Source organism: Mixophyes fleayi, chromosome 1 (assembly GCF_038048845.1).
Source record: "Mixophyes fleayi isolate aMixFle1 chromosome 1, aMixFle1.hap1, whole genome shotgun sequence".
NCBI classification, from domain to species: domain Eukaryota; kingdom Metazoa; phylum Chordata; class Amphibia; order Anura; family Limnodynastidae; genus Mixophyes; species Mixophyes fleayi.
This window is the reverse complement of record NC_134402.1, coordinates 231,951,728-231,969,542: the sequence shown is the minus strand read 5'-3', so window position 1 is coordinate 231,969,542 and position 17,815 is coordinate 231,951,728. Positions and strand designations below refer to the sequence as shown.

Sequence of the window (17,815 nt, the reverse complement as noted above, 5' to 3'; positions counted from 1 at the left end):
TCACTTTCAGTGTACTTTCCTCTAATCTTTTAGTACAACATATTATTGTGTTATTATTATTGGATACTGCCATTTCCAGCACAATAAAGTTGAAATAAGCTCAAAACTAAAAATGAGAATGTAATTGATTGTCTTTAACATGCAGTAATTACACCTCTCGCATATAGGGACACACTTATTTTATACAGTTATTAATAAGTTGTGCTTCAGTATAATGGAATGTACACACGTCTTACAAGTGCCCTGCGCATTTCACACAGGAGAGTAGATTTCATGTACCTTAAAACAGGCAATATTGATCCCTAGGGCCAAAATATATACATAAAAAATACAGATTTTGTCCTGTATTCACTACAAACAATTGCTCTTAATAGGGATCACTGACCCTTATTTTTAGGTGTCACAAAACCACGCTCACCTTGCAATGGCATGCATCAAACCAGACCACGAACAATTCATGCAAAAGAAAAAAAAAAAAAACTACCTAAAATTTCAAAGGATGTAACGAACAATAGAGTGCATATTATAATTATAAGTAATGTGTTCAATAGCCAAATTCACATGCAGCATTTAAAAGCTTCATTAAGTAAATCATACCCTCAGTGAACAATATGTTTCCTGTGTGAAAAACATTACATTGAACTATGGATTCTAGTTAAGCAATCTTCTGGCATGGGCATTAAAATAGTGATATTCCATCCAAAACGGCATTTTCACTATATGGAGTTATGTGTGATGTACATAAACTTATCAAAAGGCACTGGAAGTCATGTCAGCGTTAAATGTTGCAATATTTGCAGCATAAGGGTGAAATGGCAAACCACATCTGATGTATTGTATTATTACAGTGGATGCTAAAATAATACACTTAAATGAGTGTTTAGGAGTTTGGGTTTACTCCTCAGCAATTCCATTTTATCCCTTCTCCCCTTCCTACACAAAACAATGTTTAATGTTTTCTACAAACATCATAATACCTGTAAGTATGTATCATGTTAGTTTAACATCATATTGTAAACCTTTGTAAAGCTCAGTAAAATGGTTTAAACAAATTATCAACTCCAAAAAGAGGCAGCACAAACATAGTGATTGCTACAAATGTAAGGACTGCAAGAGCCACAGTGCTTCTGGAACAAATTAGTACAGCATTGGGAGAGAAATTCATATCTCCTAGAAAAGGCAGGTGCGAACTATGAAACATCTAAGGCACACATAATTTCCAGCAGAAAAGATTGCATACGTTTTTTAGATCATAAGATGCAATTTTGGGGCTTGCATACACAGGTGTTAAAAATGGCACCCAATGAAAGTGCAGACAAAACTTCAAACTTTTAACAGAGTGTTCAAAGCATGTTCTTCCCTGTAGCACATTGAACTATTTACTAAATGTCTGCTTCCCTTAAAATTGCCTTTAAAGCACGCCTACCAGGCTTTAAGAATGTTCGCTGAATGCAATATTAAGTGACGTGTACAAGCTCATGACAATCCCTTGCAGTTCTGTTAAAAACTAAAGTTTTACCTGCACACCCCATAAAAGACAGCTTAAAACCCTACCAAAGTGCCCGAATAGGATGTGATGCAAGGCAAAAGGCCGATTCTGCATCTGAGTTGTTGTAACAACACTGTCTGTGGCCCTGACTTCAATGAATAAAACAAGCCACACTACCGCATTTCTGCCAATAACTGTGTGCTTATTTAGTTAGAGAAGCACCACCCTCTTAATGCTGCAGAGGGATAAAAGAGTATTGTGGACATATTTAGTTAAGTATTAACACTTCAGTAATTTCATGTATTCAGATCTGTAACTGAGTAAAAGAGTCTTTATACAAATTAATGCAAAAAATGGCTTTCCCCAGGTCTTAAAAAGGTCTTTATACCCCAAAAGTTGCAGCGACTGCATAGAGTCCTCCTTTCCTGCCTCTCAACTGATTACTATGCTGCAGAAAGAAGGCATATATGGAATGAACCAAGCAGCTCGCTACTAAAACACCTATGCAGCAGCTGCCTAATACATTAACACTGCTGCCGGGATCAGTGGCTCAGCAGACAGAGAAGTGGTGTCACTCTCGTGTTTCCTAAGCACCAGGTCCAGCAGCAGACTGAATTGAGCTACTTTGCTATAACTACTATAATGTGGCTGCTTGTAGCTTCATTCTGCTGCTGGGATAGGGAGTTCAGGAGTCACAGAGATGTGATGTCACTTCCCAGCTTCTCTTGAGCAGCCAAACTCTGCGGCATCCACTGATTAGTTATTGTAGTAGCTATGAAGTGCAGCCTACACAAGGGCCATCTAAATGCATTAGTCCTTCTGCATTTAACAAAGCTTAATTGTGGTTAAAACCTGTGTTTCCAGTTCATTTTACAGTAGGACAAAGGTTGTCTCCATTGACCAAATTAACCAGTAACTTTTGCTAAAGTAAGACTGCACCTGATTGATTTCTTCCTGCGTGGATTTCAATGACTTTATAATGGTCTCCAGTTGAACCTTTCCCGCCTGAATACTTTGTTCCAGCTGAGTCTCCTCCTGCTGCAAGCGGTTTAGCTCCGATTTGGCCCTATTAAGTTCTTCCTCCTGTGCCTGTACATCTGACTCCTGGGACTGAATCTGTACCTTTAGAGAGGAAATCTACAAGGAGCAGAAAGAATGGGAATTAACGAAATAAAATATGGACACTCTTTAGATTTAAAATATATTCTCCTTCATCACAATATGACACAATCAAAATAAATTAGACATGTTTAGTGTGCTTAAGATGAGCTATCTGTAGCACCTAGTGAGGGATCCACACACAGATTAGTGAAGGAACAAAGTCAGTATATAGACATGTACAATTCACGGCTTTGCATAAGCCTCATTTTTTCCTGCTATGCAATATTCACACCAAAGCATGTTAACCGCATTAAAACTTTTTAGACTTCTACTTTCCTTTCTATCTGTTGAATCCTGCATCTGTATTTATCTTCTCTATCTCCAGTAAGAACTGAAGCATTTTATATTCTTTGTATGACTGAAGGTGTGACTTGAGAGGAATTAAGACGAGGACAAGTCATAGTAATAGTCTGCCATCAGGCTCATTGGTCTTCCACATGGGAACACAGTATGAAAGTAAATAGAAGACTACAACAAATTAACAAAAGGGAATCAAAGTTAACGTTTCTCCTTGATGGTAGTTGATTTGGAAAGATTAAAAATCCCCCACAGAGTCGTTGAGAAAGAAAGGCTTGGAATTGTTGCTTCTCAATTGAAAGCTTATTTTGATTAGCAGCAAGAAGCTACAGGACAGAGACTGTCAAAACAAGTGTCATCTCATAAGCAAAAGGTAATATAAGAAGTTAGAGAAACTTACAGAGTGCCAGACAAAAGCTCTCCCCTTTCACAGCGGTATCCTATAGTCAATATGATTGACTACACCAGAGCAGACAGAAACAAACCAACTGATCTTTTAGATTTGGTTTCACCAGCTCCTTATAACCAAAACACTACCAGAGGTGCAAGGGGACCATGTAGTGCAGGGAGCAATGACTCCGGTACCTGTGTAATGGCTGCAAGTGCATGCTGTCACTTGTAGTGCCACAAGTGTGCAGTATAAATGGAGCCCCAAAGATGGAATGCTGCCCCTCCATAAATAATTATTGCTCCTGCCAGCAAATAATATTGTCTGCTTAATGTAATTATATATTCATATTGCTCCCATAATACAATAATAACTTAACAGAATGAATAATAATTTTGCCCATTAATATAATAAAAATGTATTTTTCCTCCTTAAGAAATAATGATTACTTCACATAATTCCTAAGTCAATGGTGCCTCCTCTTACGTTCTGAATGAAAGACTGCTCAAACGTACTGCATTTTTATTTTTTAGATTTTTCCACAAAATCACACATTAGTAAATGTCTCCTTATGTGCAAGTCTTATGGTTGCATTACACAATCTGATCACTTGTGGCACTACCCTAATGGGCGCTTATAGGCACCTATGGTACTACTGCCTTATCTTGCCGGCATTCACCACATGGTGGCACATGTGAGGAAAAGGAGGGAAGATTTCATCAGTGACAAAGTAACAAAAGAAATCTAAGTTGATAAAATTACATTGTCTGAAGTGTAAGGATTTTAAGTACAACTGGTAAAGAGAGAGAATTGTATCCTGAAACTAGGTTGCTAAGAGAGAGAGCAAATTAAAATTATGTACTCTGATTTAAAGATTAGGGAAAAAGTGAAATTGGTGGGTGGCTTCATAAATATTAATATTTATGATGAATGAGCCGAATGAGAAAGTAAGCCTTAATAGTTAGACGTTAAAGAGTTAAAGGCATTTCTATAGATGTCTTACAAAGTATCCTAGAAGGGAAAAAAATAGAGAAGAAAATGAATATGTAAGTGTGATGTGACCTTCGTACTTGTTTTTAAAAGAAATTAGGCTGTTGCAAGTGATTGTTGTCAATTAGATACATTATCTTATATAAAAAAAAAAAAAAAGATGAGGCGTCAATACTCAAGATGGTGAAGTTTTGATCCTTGATACATGATACTTGTGTAATTACCAAAAAGATATTAATATGTACTGATAAGAGAATTATGTTCACAGCAAAAGCTTAGGTCAAGTTTTTTCTTATTTTCCATGGTTCCCCAGAAGGAGTGGGGCATGACTTGCATGGCGAATCTATGCTAGTATGAATACTCTCCCAGGTAAGTATCTGATTTCTCAATAAATGTGACCTTTTTCATTGTGGGGTTTCATTAGATTTTAATTTATGTGAAGCAGACCTGCCAAGCTCTGTCTTTAATATGGATGAGATTGCAAAGTTAAACAAAGAAAGGTAGATCTTACAATGAAGTGTAATAGAGCTCACCATTTGCCCTTCCTCATGGCACTTTTGCCTGACATCATTTAGCATGTCTTTTAATTTAGCTTTCTGTTGATCCATTTCATCAAGTCGGTCTTGTGCATCCTGCTTTTGTGCTTCCAGTTCCTGTAGTGTTGAAGCCTCGCGGTCTAGATCATTCTGCAGCTCCTAAAAACATACAGAGAAAGCTGATATTTGTGCACATTCTGTGGTCTATTACAGCTTACAATAGTCACTTAAGTCAATGCTGCGGCTCTGTCTAGATATCAAGCAAAAGGACAACACTCCAATTTGCCCACATATTCATGCAAATGGGAAGTGCATCAACATGTCTGCCGAAATAACAGTAAGGAAAATAGCAGTGGAGCTAGGAGGAGACTGTATTTCATAATAAATCATTGAGCGCTTCATAAAACAAACACAGAATATTTACTGTGTGTGCAGTTTTGGTACTCCAATTACATTTCTAATTTTAAATTATAGGCAAAATGATGGATAAACACATTCTATTTTTAGCCAATTGTTCCCTTTATAATGTCAATAAAATAAAATAATATTCATTTTATTGGGCAGTCCAGGAAAAATATATATATAAAAATAAAAATACACATTGGTCTGGTCATGAAGGGACAAAAACCCTGCAGGCTTATGTGATTAAACTAAATGTATTGTGCCTCAAATTTTTTCTTTTGCTTTCGATTTTCCCATAGGATTTCTCTCATGGAGTTTTGAAATATATAAAATAATAATCCAGTGTCAAAACCAAGACAAATTAAATGTAAATATCATAAGTAAATGCTTGTATCTTTGGTGTTCTGGCTGACCTGCGGATTTAAGTAACTTGCCACATACCTGTACCTCTGTGCTCTTCTGTCTTATGGCCTCTTCTTTCTCTCTGATGTCCTGTTCCAAAGCATATTTTTCCCTGTAAGACAAGCACTTGAATGCACAAAGTATCATTCACAACCTACTTGTAGATGCAAGTAGAGCCATAAAATTCACTGTTACAATTTTTTTTTAAATCCAGTATTTTTTATTGGAAATTTTCAAGGTACATACATACCAACAACAAAACAAAAAAAATAAACAAATACAGAAGAAAGAAAATACAGTCGCAAATATGTCAATATTGAATATAAAATATTGGTTAAATTGTAAGACACCAGTATCGCATAATGATAACATTTGTACAATACTTAATTAGGAATATACATCGTAAATACTCTTGCATACGTACTCTGCAGAGGCGGGGCTCTGCTTTTTGTTATCAACTTTATTATTGTTATTATGTAATCCAGGGGAACCAGACCCTCATGTATTTGGGACATCATGACTAGAGGATACAAAATAAAATGGAGACTCCACCCACCTGTACCATATATTCTCAAACTTTGGCAATGCCTGCCTGCTCGTGTAAACAAATCTTTCATGCCCTATAGTGGCATTTACCAGGATTTTCCAACTCTTAATTGTGGGGCTCGTCGAGGCTAACCATAAGCGGGCTATGCTAACCTTAGCCACCATAAACAACTGGGAAATATAAATTTTTGTCAGCTTGTTGACCTTTCCCTTCAGACGGAGCCCAAATAAACAAGTGGCCGATGACCTAAGTGGGACTTCAATTCCCGTTTTTTGAACACATCGTATGACTCTTCGCCAGAAGTTTTGTATACAGGGACATTCCCAAATGAGATGCCAGAAATTGCCATTTTCCGAACTACATTTTGGACATTTAGAAGTGCTATCAGGGCGGAACTTAGCCAGCCTAATAGGAGTCAAGTAGGCCCTATGCAGAATGAACACCTGTATTTGCTGGAATTTTAATGATGCTGTGTAGCCACTAGTGCTATCCGTGACCATCCCCCATTCTTTGTCTGTTAAGGGCCCAATATCTATTTCCCATTGATTTCTCAGGTCATTCAAGTCATTTACAGTGGATTCATACAAAAGACAGGAGTACATACATGAAATCAGACCCCTGTTGCTCAAACCTTGTAACTGCTTCCTCAGTGGGGCTATGGCAACCACTGGTGACTCCCCTTTGAATTGTGTGTACATGGCATGTCTCAGTTGGAGGTAGGAAAAGAACATTGTTCTAGGCACAGAAAATTCCCTGGACAACTGTTCAAAAGATTTAAGAACATTTACTTCATACAGTTGACCTACAGCCACTACACCATACCGGGACCACCGCCTGGACCCCACTACTGTGTCCAACTCCCTCAATCTCCTCGCCCCCCAAATAGGAGTACATGGATCTATATCTGTGAATCCCACCATTTTATTACTGACTGCCCAAATCTTAATTGCCTGAATCAGGAGCGGAGAAGCCTGTGGGCCGAGCCTCCCGGACAACAGTGCCTGCAAAGGCGTATGATTGGCATTAAATTGATGGACTAATATCCAGTGTAGATCCTGGTAACCCGGATCGGAAATCCATGCCTTGAGGTGGGTCAGTTGAGAAGCAATATAGTATAATTTTAAATTTGGAAACGCAAGACCACCACCAGCCCTGGACCTGCACAACGAGCTGAGCTTAACCTTAGCCCTCCCCCCTCCCCAGACCAGAGAGGTCAAATAACGGTCAACACTGCGAAAGAAAGAGGGTGGGATATATATAGGTGATTGCTGAAGTATATATAAAAACCTTGGCTGCACCACCATCTTAATTAAGTTTATCCTGCCAGACACAGAAAGAGGGAGCTTCCTCCACACATGTATTTTTGATTTAAGATATTCAACCTGAGGCTGTAAATTTAGTTCCATAAATTCTGAGGGGGTGTTAGTGATCCACAATCCCAGGTACTTAAATTTTGGTGTCCACCTCAGTTGGAGATCTTTTAGTGGAGTAATTGGACATTTCCAACCCACTGGGAACACACTGGACTTATCCCAATTGATTTTCAGACCAGAGAATACCCCAAAACAATCAACCACCCTCAGGAGAGTACCCAGAGACTCTTTATGGTCAGCAAGGAACAGCAGCATATCATCAGCGTATAACGCCACCTTATCTTCCCTATGCTCTGATTGAAGTCCCTTAATATCTTTATTATTACGAATAAGGCAGGCCAGTGGTTCTATTGCTAGTGCGAACAAAGCAGGAGACAGTGGGCATCCCTGTCTAGTGCCTCTTTCCAATTTAAATGGCTGGGAGAGGTGGCCATTTACACATACCCGAGCTACAGGATGTGAATAAAGTAACTTAACCCATTTTATGAAGTTGGAACCCACCCCGAAACGGGACAACACCTCCCACAGGTACAGCCACTCCACCGAGTCGAACGCCTTAGCCGCGTCGAGGGATACCACCACTTCACTCTCCTCAGGAGGCGACCGTACCTGTAGGAGGGTATATAACCTCCTAAGGTTAATAGATGTGGACTTTCCCGGCATGAACCCGGTCTGATCCGGGTGAATCAATTCCAACACCACCCTATTTAGCCTCAGTGCCAGCAGTTTAGCCAAGATCTTTACATCACACGTCAGGAGTGAGATCGGGCGATATGACTCTGGGTACAATGGATCTTTACCTGATTTAGGTATCACCACCACCACTGCCTCCATCATGGAGGGGGAGAGGGCGTTGGCCCCGCACAGCTCGCCGAGTGTTCCCAACAATTTTGCTACAAAAAAGGATCGATGTTTTTTATATACTTCAATGGGTATGCCATCTATTCCAGGCGCCTTTCCATTAGGGAATGACATAATGGCCATATCAATCTCTTCTTCAGTAAAAGGAGAGTCCAAATACTCCCTACTAGCCGCAGAGAGTGTGGGAAGAATAATAGCATCTAAGTATACTTGTAAGGTGGCCAAATCATATTGAACCTGTGACTTATATGTAGTAGCGTAATATTTGTAAAAAACCTCAACAATATCAGGCATCAGGAATTTCTTAGCCCCACTTTCATCACAAATAACTGGAACAGCCGCATTAGCCCTCTCAACCCTTGCCAGGTATGCCAAGAAACTGCCATTTCTGTCTCCCTCAGCATACTGTACATGTTTAGAGAAAAGAAACTTACGTTTAGATTTATCAAACACATAGTTTACCCACTCCCTCTGAGCCACCTGCCAAACACATCTTGAGGCCTCAGTCCTACAATTTATATATTGCCTTTCTAGTAATTTGCATGTGTCCTCCAATTCTTTCTCTTTATGCCTAGACGACTTTTTTATTTCCGCCACACTAGCAATTAATGTCCCCCTCAAAAAAGCTTTAAAAGTGTCCCATACCATAGGGGGTCGTGCTGTACCAGAGTTATCCATGAAAAACCCTTCCCACTGAGCCACCAATGTTGCCCCTGTACCCATCAAGGAGAGCCAGAAGGGGTTCAACTTCCAAAAGGACTGACTTCTAACAATAGCAAAGTCAATATTCAGAAGAAGAGGCGAGTGATCAGAAATTCCTCTAGCCTTGTATTCCACCCCCCGTACCGCCGGCACCAGAGAATGCGACAACAAAGCCATATCAATCCTAGAAAATGCATTGTATGATGTAGAAAAACAGGAGAATTGCACCTCTTCTGGATATCTTAAGCGCCAGACATCGACCAAGCCCAACTCCCCTACCAGGGCAGCAAAGGCCGACACAGAGTCACTGACTGCAAGATTTTGTTCCCGCTATCTATCTAAAGATTTATTCATCACATTGTTAAAGTCCCCTATACATATGGTAGGAATCTCTGGAGACATTGCCATAAACTCACCACATTTTTTTAAAACTTCACTATTATATGGAGGGGGTATATACACCACAAGAAGGAGCACCGGAACCCAATTAATGACAGATTTCATTAAAACAAATCTCCCTATTGGATCCACCTGTATTTTTTCCAGGGTGAAACTAAGACGCTTATGAACCAATACAGTAACCCCTCGAGAATGAGTTGTGTGTGTGGAGTGGTACGCACCACCTACCCATGACTTTTTAAGGGAGAGTGTTCTTTCACCATGCAGATGGGTCTCCAATAAACAAATTATGTCAGGATCATTTTTCCTGATTTGACGTATAACAAGGGAGCGCTTTACACTGTTGTTTAAACCTCGAACATTCCAGGAGAGGATTCTCAGCTCCCTGTCAGATGCACCAGAGCACATACATAAAGCATAAAATCTTGTAACATTTCCCCCGAGACCCACTGCCCCGTATCCCACAGCCCCGCAGAGCATACATAATCAAGTATAGATGTAGTCTTACAAAAGCATTGGTCATATTTTTGCGAACACATAACTGCACTCAAACTAAATTAGTAACCTTAACACTAAACCCCTACCCCCACCCTGTATACTCCACCCAACTAAAGTATACCTCAGACCCGAACAGTAATTAACTTAGGATGCCCAACAAGCCAGCACACAGCCACCCGTCAAGCCCGCACTGTGCGAAACAGCCCGAGCTCAACAAGACAGGCCGCCCGCCAACAAGGAGGGTAAACAAAAATAGAGTACAAGGACAAAGAAAAGAAACAAATGGAAAATAAGGGGGGGCAAACTGAGACCAGAATAGGCCTTAAAGCCATGGGCTCTCCAGCCCGTTACCTCATATATGAGCCTTAGAGCAACTTTCTTTCTCATCAACACATTTTAAACCTTAATGAGCGTAGCAAGTACCAAGAAGAACACAATACATATTGCATAATGTAACTCAGCACCAGAGTGTCCCAAGGACAAAGTAGAGGGATGCTAAACTGCTCATCTGACATCCCGTTTCAGCGTCCTCCAGCAGCCAGACGATCCAGCCAGGTAGCAGCCTCACGCGGTGTATCAAAGAATGATGTGCGACCCTCTGAGACCACACGCAGTCTAGCAGGGAAGATCATGGCATATGGGATCTGTAAGTCACGCAATCTTCTCTTCACCGGGATAAACTGGGCCCTATTTTTTTGAACATCTAGAGCAAAGTCAGGATACATTGCTACTCGTTGACCATTATATTCCACTGGGCCTTTCTGCCTAGCTAGGCGTAGTACAGCATCTCGATCACGATAGTGCAGGAATTTGGCTATAAATGTCCGCGGAGGAGCTCCAGGCGGAGGTGCCTGAGTTGGAATGCGGTGTGCTCGCTCCACTGCAAATTGGGCTGTGAACGGATCTGCGCCAAATAATTGGATTAACCATTTTTCCAGGAAGGATTCTGGAGCAGTGCCCTCCACCTTCTCAGGTAGCCCCACTACACGAATGTTGCTGCGGCGTAGGCGCCCCTCGATATCCGTGAGCTTTTGCCTGAAAAGCAAGGCCTGGGACTCCAAACCCTCCAACCGACCCCCAACCGGAGCAGAACCATCCTCAAGCGTGGACACACGGGCCTCTACCTCGCCCACTCTCTCCCTAATCTTCTGTACATCCTGCCGGAGAAGAGATACATCCACCTGTACTTCTGCAATTTTATCAGTCACCCGCTTCTCAGACGCCCCGATGGCCTGTAGAACCTGCTGTAATGTGACCTCCTGCTCATCCTGCGGTGCTGACAGAGGAGGGGGAGCAGATTGTGATGTTTCACCTGAGCCAGTAACACTCGTGGAGGATCGGGCAAAACGTTCCAGTTTTCCCGCAGCAGTGGATTGACCATGCTTCCCCATGGTTTTACACAGCAAAGTGGGTAGTATTTCTCCTATGAACTTGTATATGGCCGAGAATCAGGGCCAGCCCCAACAAGACAGTTGTGCTTCAGGGTTGTACTGCCAACAGATTATACAGCCCGACCCCCTCAGGACTTGGAAGATGGCCGCCAGCTGTAATCACCCTCCACCAGATAGTATAAGTAAAGCAGTCACAGTAACAGTAGGAGGCTTTAAAAGTCCAGACAGCTCCTGGTAGTATGCAGGTTCAGATAATAGCTTAACACATCTATGTCTCCAGTGTAAACAGATTGTGCACAAGCTGCTTTGTAGCTCTTAAGCAGTGACTTACTTGGATGCAGCCAGAAGACAATATGGCGCCCGGAGCGTATAATGTTTCCATCCAGGTGAATGTCAGGAGGTGTGGAGCGAGTCCTTCCCTGTCTGCTGTGCCTCTGGATGCCGCCGCTAAGCCCCGCCCCCTCTCCTTACCACTTTAAACAGAGGTTCCCCGCGGCAATGTGCTGGCAGGCCTTATGTGTAGATGCACCTCGTTCTCTAGGGCCTTTGATGCAGATATATTGCAGCGGAAGCTCAAGGCTGTGTCCCCCTCTCTCCGGCGATCAGGCTCCCACCGCCGACCGGAAGTTGACCTCCGAAAACCGGAAGTCAGGTCACTCAGGCGATCAAAGGAAATAACGGCCGAGGCTGCAAAGGCGCGGCTAGGCCGCAAATCGCGGAGACGCCGCCGAGGGGTCCAGAGACCCAGCAGAGTCAGACAAGGATCGCGTGGACCCGTTTTTATCTGCAGGGCTTCAGGGTTCACTTCCCACACTCGGTAAGCAGTTTTTAATCGATTTTAGTCGCTGTACAGGAGATATCAGGATATTCAGGCTGGAGAGCTTGTAACAGTACGTGCTACTCCATGCTTGTCCAGGCCACGCCCCCCACTGTTACAATTTTAAATCCTGAAGACAATTTCATATGCACACACACAGCCATCCAGGGAATAACTTCAAAAGTAACAAATAAAAATACATTTGTAATAAATTCTAATTTTCATGAGGGTGTTATCTTCTTTTCACAAAAACTAAGATACACAGCAGACAGAGAAGTGCTTGTGACACACAGTATTGGAGTCTTGGGAGTCATTTGGCATCCCCGTAGTTGCACTTAGAATAAATTATTATAACAATGCAATTTTGAGCTAAATATTTTAGTGAAGTATTAAATTAGAAAACCTTTACTAATAGGGAGTTAGATTTTAGACATATATAATGCCCTGATAAAAGGTATAAACTGTACAGTATTTTTGAAATAGACAGCATATATGTAATAGTTGTTGTTTGAATTTTTCCCCCCAAGGCATTAGGAGGACACAGATTGTGAAAAGCATACAGTACCTTAACAGGTGGGGAGGAATGAACAGCCACCTAGAGCACCTTTCTCTCAAAGGGAGATTCCACAGAGGCAGTGTCCATGTTACAAAATTTGTAAAAGTTATGTGGGGACAAGCAGGTGGTTGATCTACAAACAAGTTCCAAAGTGCTTTGGCAGACTGCCCAAGTAGGACAGACTGCCTAGTCGAGTGTGCCATCAACCAGAGGGAACAAGTATCTAGCCTCACCACAGAATAGGCCTGCAAGATTTCCATCCTGATCCAGCAGGAGATCAACTGAGAATAGACACTTAATGCTTTCTTATGTTCCTAACAAAGTTCAAGACTCCTGAGTCCTGGACAGATAGATCTGCCTCCAGTACCATTAGATATCAGTTTTATGTGAAACCCCCCCAAAAAAACTTTCCTGGAAAACAAGGTTAGTGGACTAATGAGAAAAAGCTGGTAGCTCAAGGACCTGCTTATCCAAAAATTAACTAGGCCAAAAAGGACATACCACATGAGAAATCACAAGGGAACAGAGCAAAGGGGCTTGAAAGAAGCACCCAGCATGACATTCAAAGATCCAAAAGTGACAAAGGCAAATGCAAGGGTGGCCTAACATTGCCTGCTCGGAGTACAAATAATCAGGAAGCAGCGCCAGCTGATAATAAAATAAAAAACAAGAAAAAAACCTGCATGATGAGATACTTAGACTAAGGCCGTTTCCAGGCTTATTTGGAGGAAAAGTAGTAAACAACAACTATACAAAATTCCAGGTGGAACACTTTGTTCTTCACACCAGGCCAAAGAAGAAAAGGGCTTCCATGCTTGCAATAACTGGGCCAGCAAAGTGGGGTTTCACAGTATGGCCCTGTTCTGGCTCATTCCATGCAAACAGGGAACCTGAGACAAAAAAGGCTAGCTGAAGTGCAGGCGCTGAGAATGACTGATTGGGTGGATAAAATTGGCCTACCAAGATCAACTGGGACAATCAAGGGCAATGATGAATGCCGCATTCCTAAGCCTCTTAGCTTTATTTATGGGGACAACCACATCTGCACAAGGCACCATAAAACTATGATGAAAGATCACATGGCTGGACCATTCAGGGAATTGGCAGCTCATGAATTCTGCCTTCCAGTTGTCCATTCCTGAAAAGTAAAATAAAGTGTACAGACCCACTACACAATGAGTAATATCTAATAACCTAAGGAAGAAGATCCTACCCACCGCGATATGGGAAATATTCACCCACCACCTCAGGGCAGAAAACCCTGTGAGATACCCAAATGGGAATATCAAGATGCCCCAGAGACCTGCTGCATGAATGAAGAACTGCACTTTGAATGCAGCGCGTGTGGAATTGCGTTGTAATGGGGTCCTCACCAATCCTATACAGTATTTGACAGTGATGCACATGATGCTCAGTAGAGGGATATTACCTCATGTAAAGAGAACATTTTGTCCTAAGGAAGAAACACTCTCTGAAAGGCCATGTGCAAAAAGGAAGCCCATGAACACTGTGGAGGCCAATGAGGTCAGCAATGATTTGGGCCTGTGTGTGTGTAGTGACCTGGATAGTGAAGCTGGTATCACTATGTACACTCTGAAGATATTGAAGATTGTGGATGAGTTGTATTGTGGACAGCATACTATTTTGTTTTAGACTAGTTATTTTCTGGAGCTAGTAGTGCATCTGTTGTCTTTAAGGGAATACATCTCCTCCTGCTCTGCTAGTAAGACAAGAGACAACTTGTTTAGAAGAGGGTAGTTTCCACTTAATTTGGCTGACAGGGAATTTTAAATTGAAGCAAGTCAAATTAAAAAAAAAGCTACAATAAATAATACTACTATCTATACATTAACTGACCAGTTTTAGACTTATCCTTTCCATAGCCTTAACATTGGCTGAACTCAAAATTGTATTCAAATTTCCACCCTGGATATAAATATTTTTAAAGCCCTAATACAAGTTAAAGTTCTAAGACAGCAATTAGCTAAGAAACTTCTAACGGACCTCTTACCTTCCCAACACAAATTCTAAATATGAAAAAAACTGGATAACTAAGCCTGAGCTCCACCCTCTCTATACCCCACTTCCTGCTAGCCTCAGTTAGCAGAGAGAGAGAGAAAACAGGAAAAGAGGAAAAACAACATTCTCTTAAAAACAAGACAACATGTCAAACAGTAGGAGAAACCAGCGTTAAGGGTGGGCACCCGTTGTCCCCCAATGGAGTAAGAGAAACGGAATTTACTCAAGTATAAAAATCCTATTTTCATTTTCCTCCTTTGGACATTGAGGACATCCCAAAGACGCATCACGGGTGGGAACACTCAGAAGAAAGGACACGGAACACCTTTCTTCCAAAATTTGCATCCTTGGATGCAAACACATTAAACTTGTAAAACCGAGTGAATGCATGTACAGAAGACCACATGGCCCGACTCAGCTGTTCACTCAAGGCACCATCGCAGGCCGCCCGAAGAATATCTGGAATAAGCTGCCCAGTCCCACTATAAAACTGACGGATTACAGCCGTAATCCACTGTACAATAATCAGTTTACAAGCTGGTCAACCTCTCTTGTGTGCATCAAAGAGACTCAAAAGATCCTCAGTCTTGCGCACATCCTGAGTCCTATGCACATAAATGCGCAAGGCTCGGATGCCATTGAGAGAATGAATAGAAGCTTCGTCTTCTGAAGACCTAGACAAAGTCAGGGCAGGAATGACAGTGTCTTGATTTAAATGAAATCTAGACACCACTTTAGGGAGGAAAAAAGGCTTGGTTCGAAGAACTGCCCTGTCCTCATGGAAAACAAGAGGAGGAGACTTGCAAGATAAAGCACCCAAAAGGAAGACTGTCTTCCAGGTCAAAAATTTGAAATCCACCGTATTCAAGGGTTCAAAAGGCAGATGCTGTAAAGCATTCAACACCAAATTTAAATGCCATGGTGCTACCAGAGGAACATATGGAGGTTGCACATGGAGCACCCCATGAATGAAAGTGTGCACATCAAGCATGACAGAAAGTCTTCTTTGAAAGAAAACCAAAAGGGCTGACACCTAACCTTTAAGAGAGCTAAGGTGCAAACCCAAGTCCATCCTGCAAGAACATAAGTAATCTGGATAAATGAAAAGAAGATGTCCTCCAGACTCGATGATAAATTTTTGCTGAACCCGGTTTACAAGCCCGAAGTTTGGTTTACACCACACACTCGGAAAAACCTTTAGCTCGTAGCATCATGGCCTAAACAGCCATGCCGTTAAAGCCAGATGATCCAATCTTAAATGACAAAAGGGTTCTTGAGTTAATAAGCCTGGGCGTAGAGGCAGACGCCACGACCGACCTCCCGCCATGGAGAGTACATCGGTATACCAGGCCTTCCAAGGTCAATCCGACTCTAGTAAAAGGACTGGAACAACCTCTCTTTACCTTTTTAACACCCGTAGAGCAAAGGTACACAAAGAGGTACCTCCAAGGAACAGACATGGCGTATACAGTGACAGCCAGAGGATCTCTTATGCGGAAGCAGAAGAGATGTAGTTCAACCGAGAATCCATTATGTTGACGTCCAACGGACGCCACCTGTCCGCCAACTGGCGAAACACTTACGGATTGAGGGACCATTCGTCCGGATGCAGAGTCTGCCTGCTTAGGAAATCGGCTTCCCAATTTTCTATTCCGGGAATAAAGATGGCCATGACCGCCAGAACATGGAGGGGCAAAATGTCCGTCACAGGGACGGTCTTTCTGCAGGCTTAGCTGCCGGATGTCGAGCATACCAGGCCTGATGCCCACGCTGCAAACCACCCCTGGGGTGGACAAATGACCTCTGGAGGATTGGGCCCGAAGAATATTGACCACGAGACCTGCCTGAAGACTAAAAGAACCAGAGCCTGGATATCCTTTGTTTGGGAGCACTTACAGGAAGAAAAGTGCTCTTTCCTCCCATTGCTAGACTGATAATGGAGTCAATCTGAGGGCCAAACAAAACACCCCCGGAGAAAGGAACTGTCTCATGAGCCTTTTTAGACTCAACATCAGCCTCCCATGACTTAAGCCAGAGAGTCCGATGAGCCGAAACTGCAGAGGCAGATATTTGTGCCCCTATCAGTCCTGCGTTTAGGGCCGCCGCCCCATAAAAACCTGTGAATTTGCTCCACCAACGGAAGTAGTTTAGAGGACGGTCTCCCTGCCAACAAACCTTCAGACAACTATTCTGACTAGCATTCTACAGCCTTGCTGACCCACGTTGACGTCAAGGCGGGCGACACAGAGGCACCCGCCGCCACGAAAATAGAATTAAAGATGGACTGTACCGTCTTTAAGAGTGACTGTGTTGGGAAAAGAAATAGTCACTTTGGCCAAACTTGCAACAGAAGCATCCACACGTGGAGGCACTTCCCATTTAGCAAGAACTTCAGGAGGAAACGGATAAAACAACTGCAGCTGACGAGACACCTGGAACTAGAAGCACAAGGCTCAGCCAACAAATCTTCTAAAGAAGAAGCGGGGAAAAACAAAGATTGCTTTGTCCGCCGTGCAAAGAGAGAAGGTTCCGCAGTGACAGGGACAGCTGCCTCAGGAATATCAAGTACCTGATACAAAGCCTGTATTAAATCCTCCATACTCTGACGATCAGAAGGACCCTCCCTCCACCAGAGAATGAGCGTCCATATCAGAATCCACCGCTAATTCACCCTCCTCCTGTGAAAAAGTCTGAATCTGACTCATTTTCCTGCAGGGGTGCCGCCACCCACTTGCACTTACGTGAGGAGGACGGTGTAACAGATTGTATTATCCACTCCAAAGAGGAAGAAACCGAAAGTAAGCTTTGTACGGAAAACACCAGCCCCCGTACCCAGCCCGGTTCTGCAGAATCTGCCGCTACAGGTCCAGCCGGACCTTGACTTAGCGAACCAGAATCCACGTCACTCACCACAGAGGGGGGGGTTTAGAAGAAGGACCGCCCACAGACTGGGACCACACCAAGTGGACCAGTTCAGCCACAGTATT

General features: G+C 42.5%; 1 protein-coding gene across 4 annotated transcripts in view; it reads right to left on the bottom strand.

Moving 5' to 3' along the window:
- EPS15L1 (epidermal growth factor receptor pathway substrate 15 like 1) overlaps positions 1–17,815 on the bottom strand; it is a 142,236-nt gene that overhangs the window by 88,357 nt on the left and 36,064 nt on the right. For all 4 annotated transcript variants that reach the window (XM_075207366.1, XM_075207358.1, XM_075207376.1 and 1 more), the window contains 3 exons: positions 5,705–5,777; positions 4,859–5,020; positions 2,429–2,626 (listed from right to left, as the gene is read on the bottom strand). In XM_075207366.1, coding sequence (XP_075063467.1) covers positions 2,429–2,626; positions 4,859–5,020; positions 5,705–5,777 — 433 coding nt within the window. The remainder of the gene's footprint in view (positions 1–2,428; positions 2,627–4,858; positions 5,021–5,704; positions 5,778–17,815) is intronic.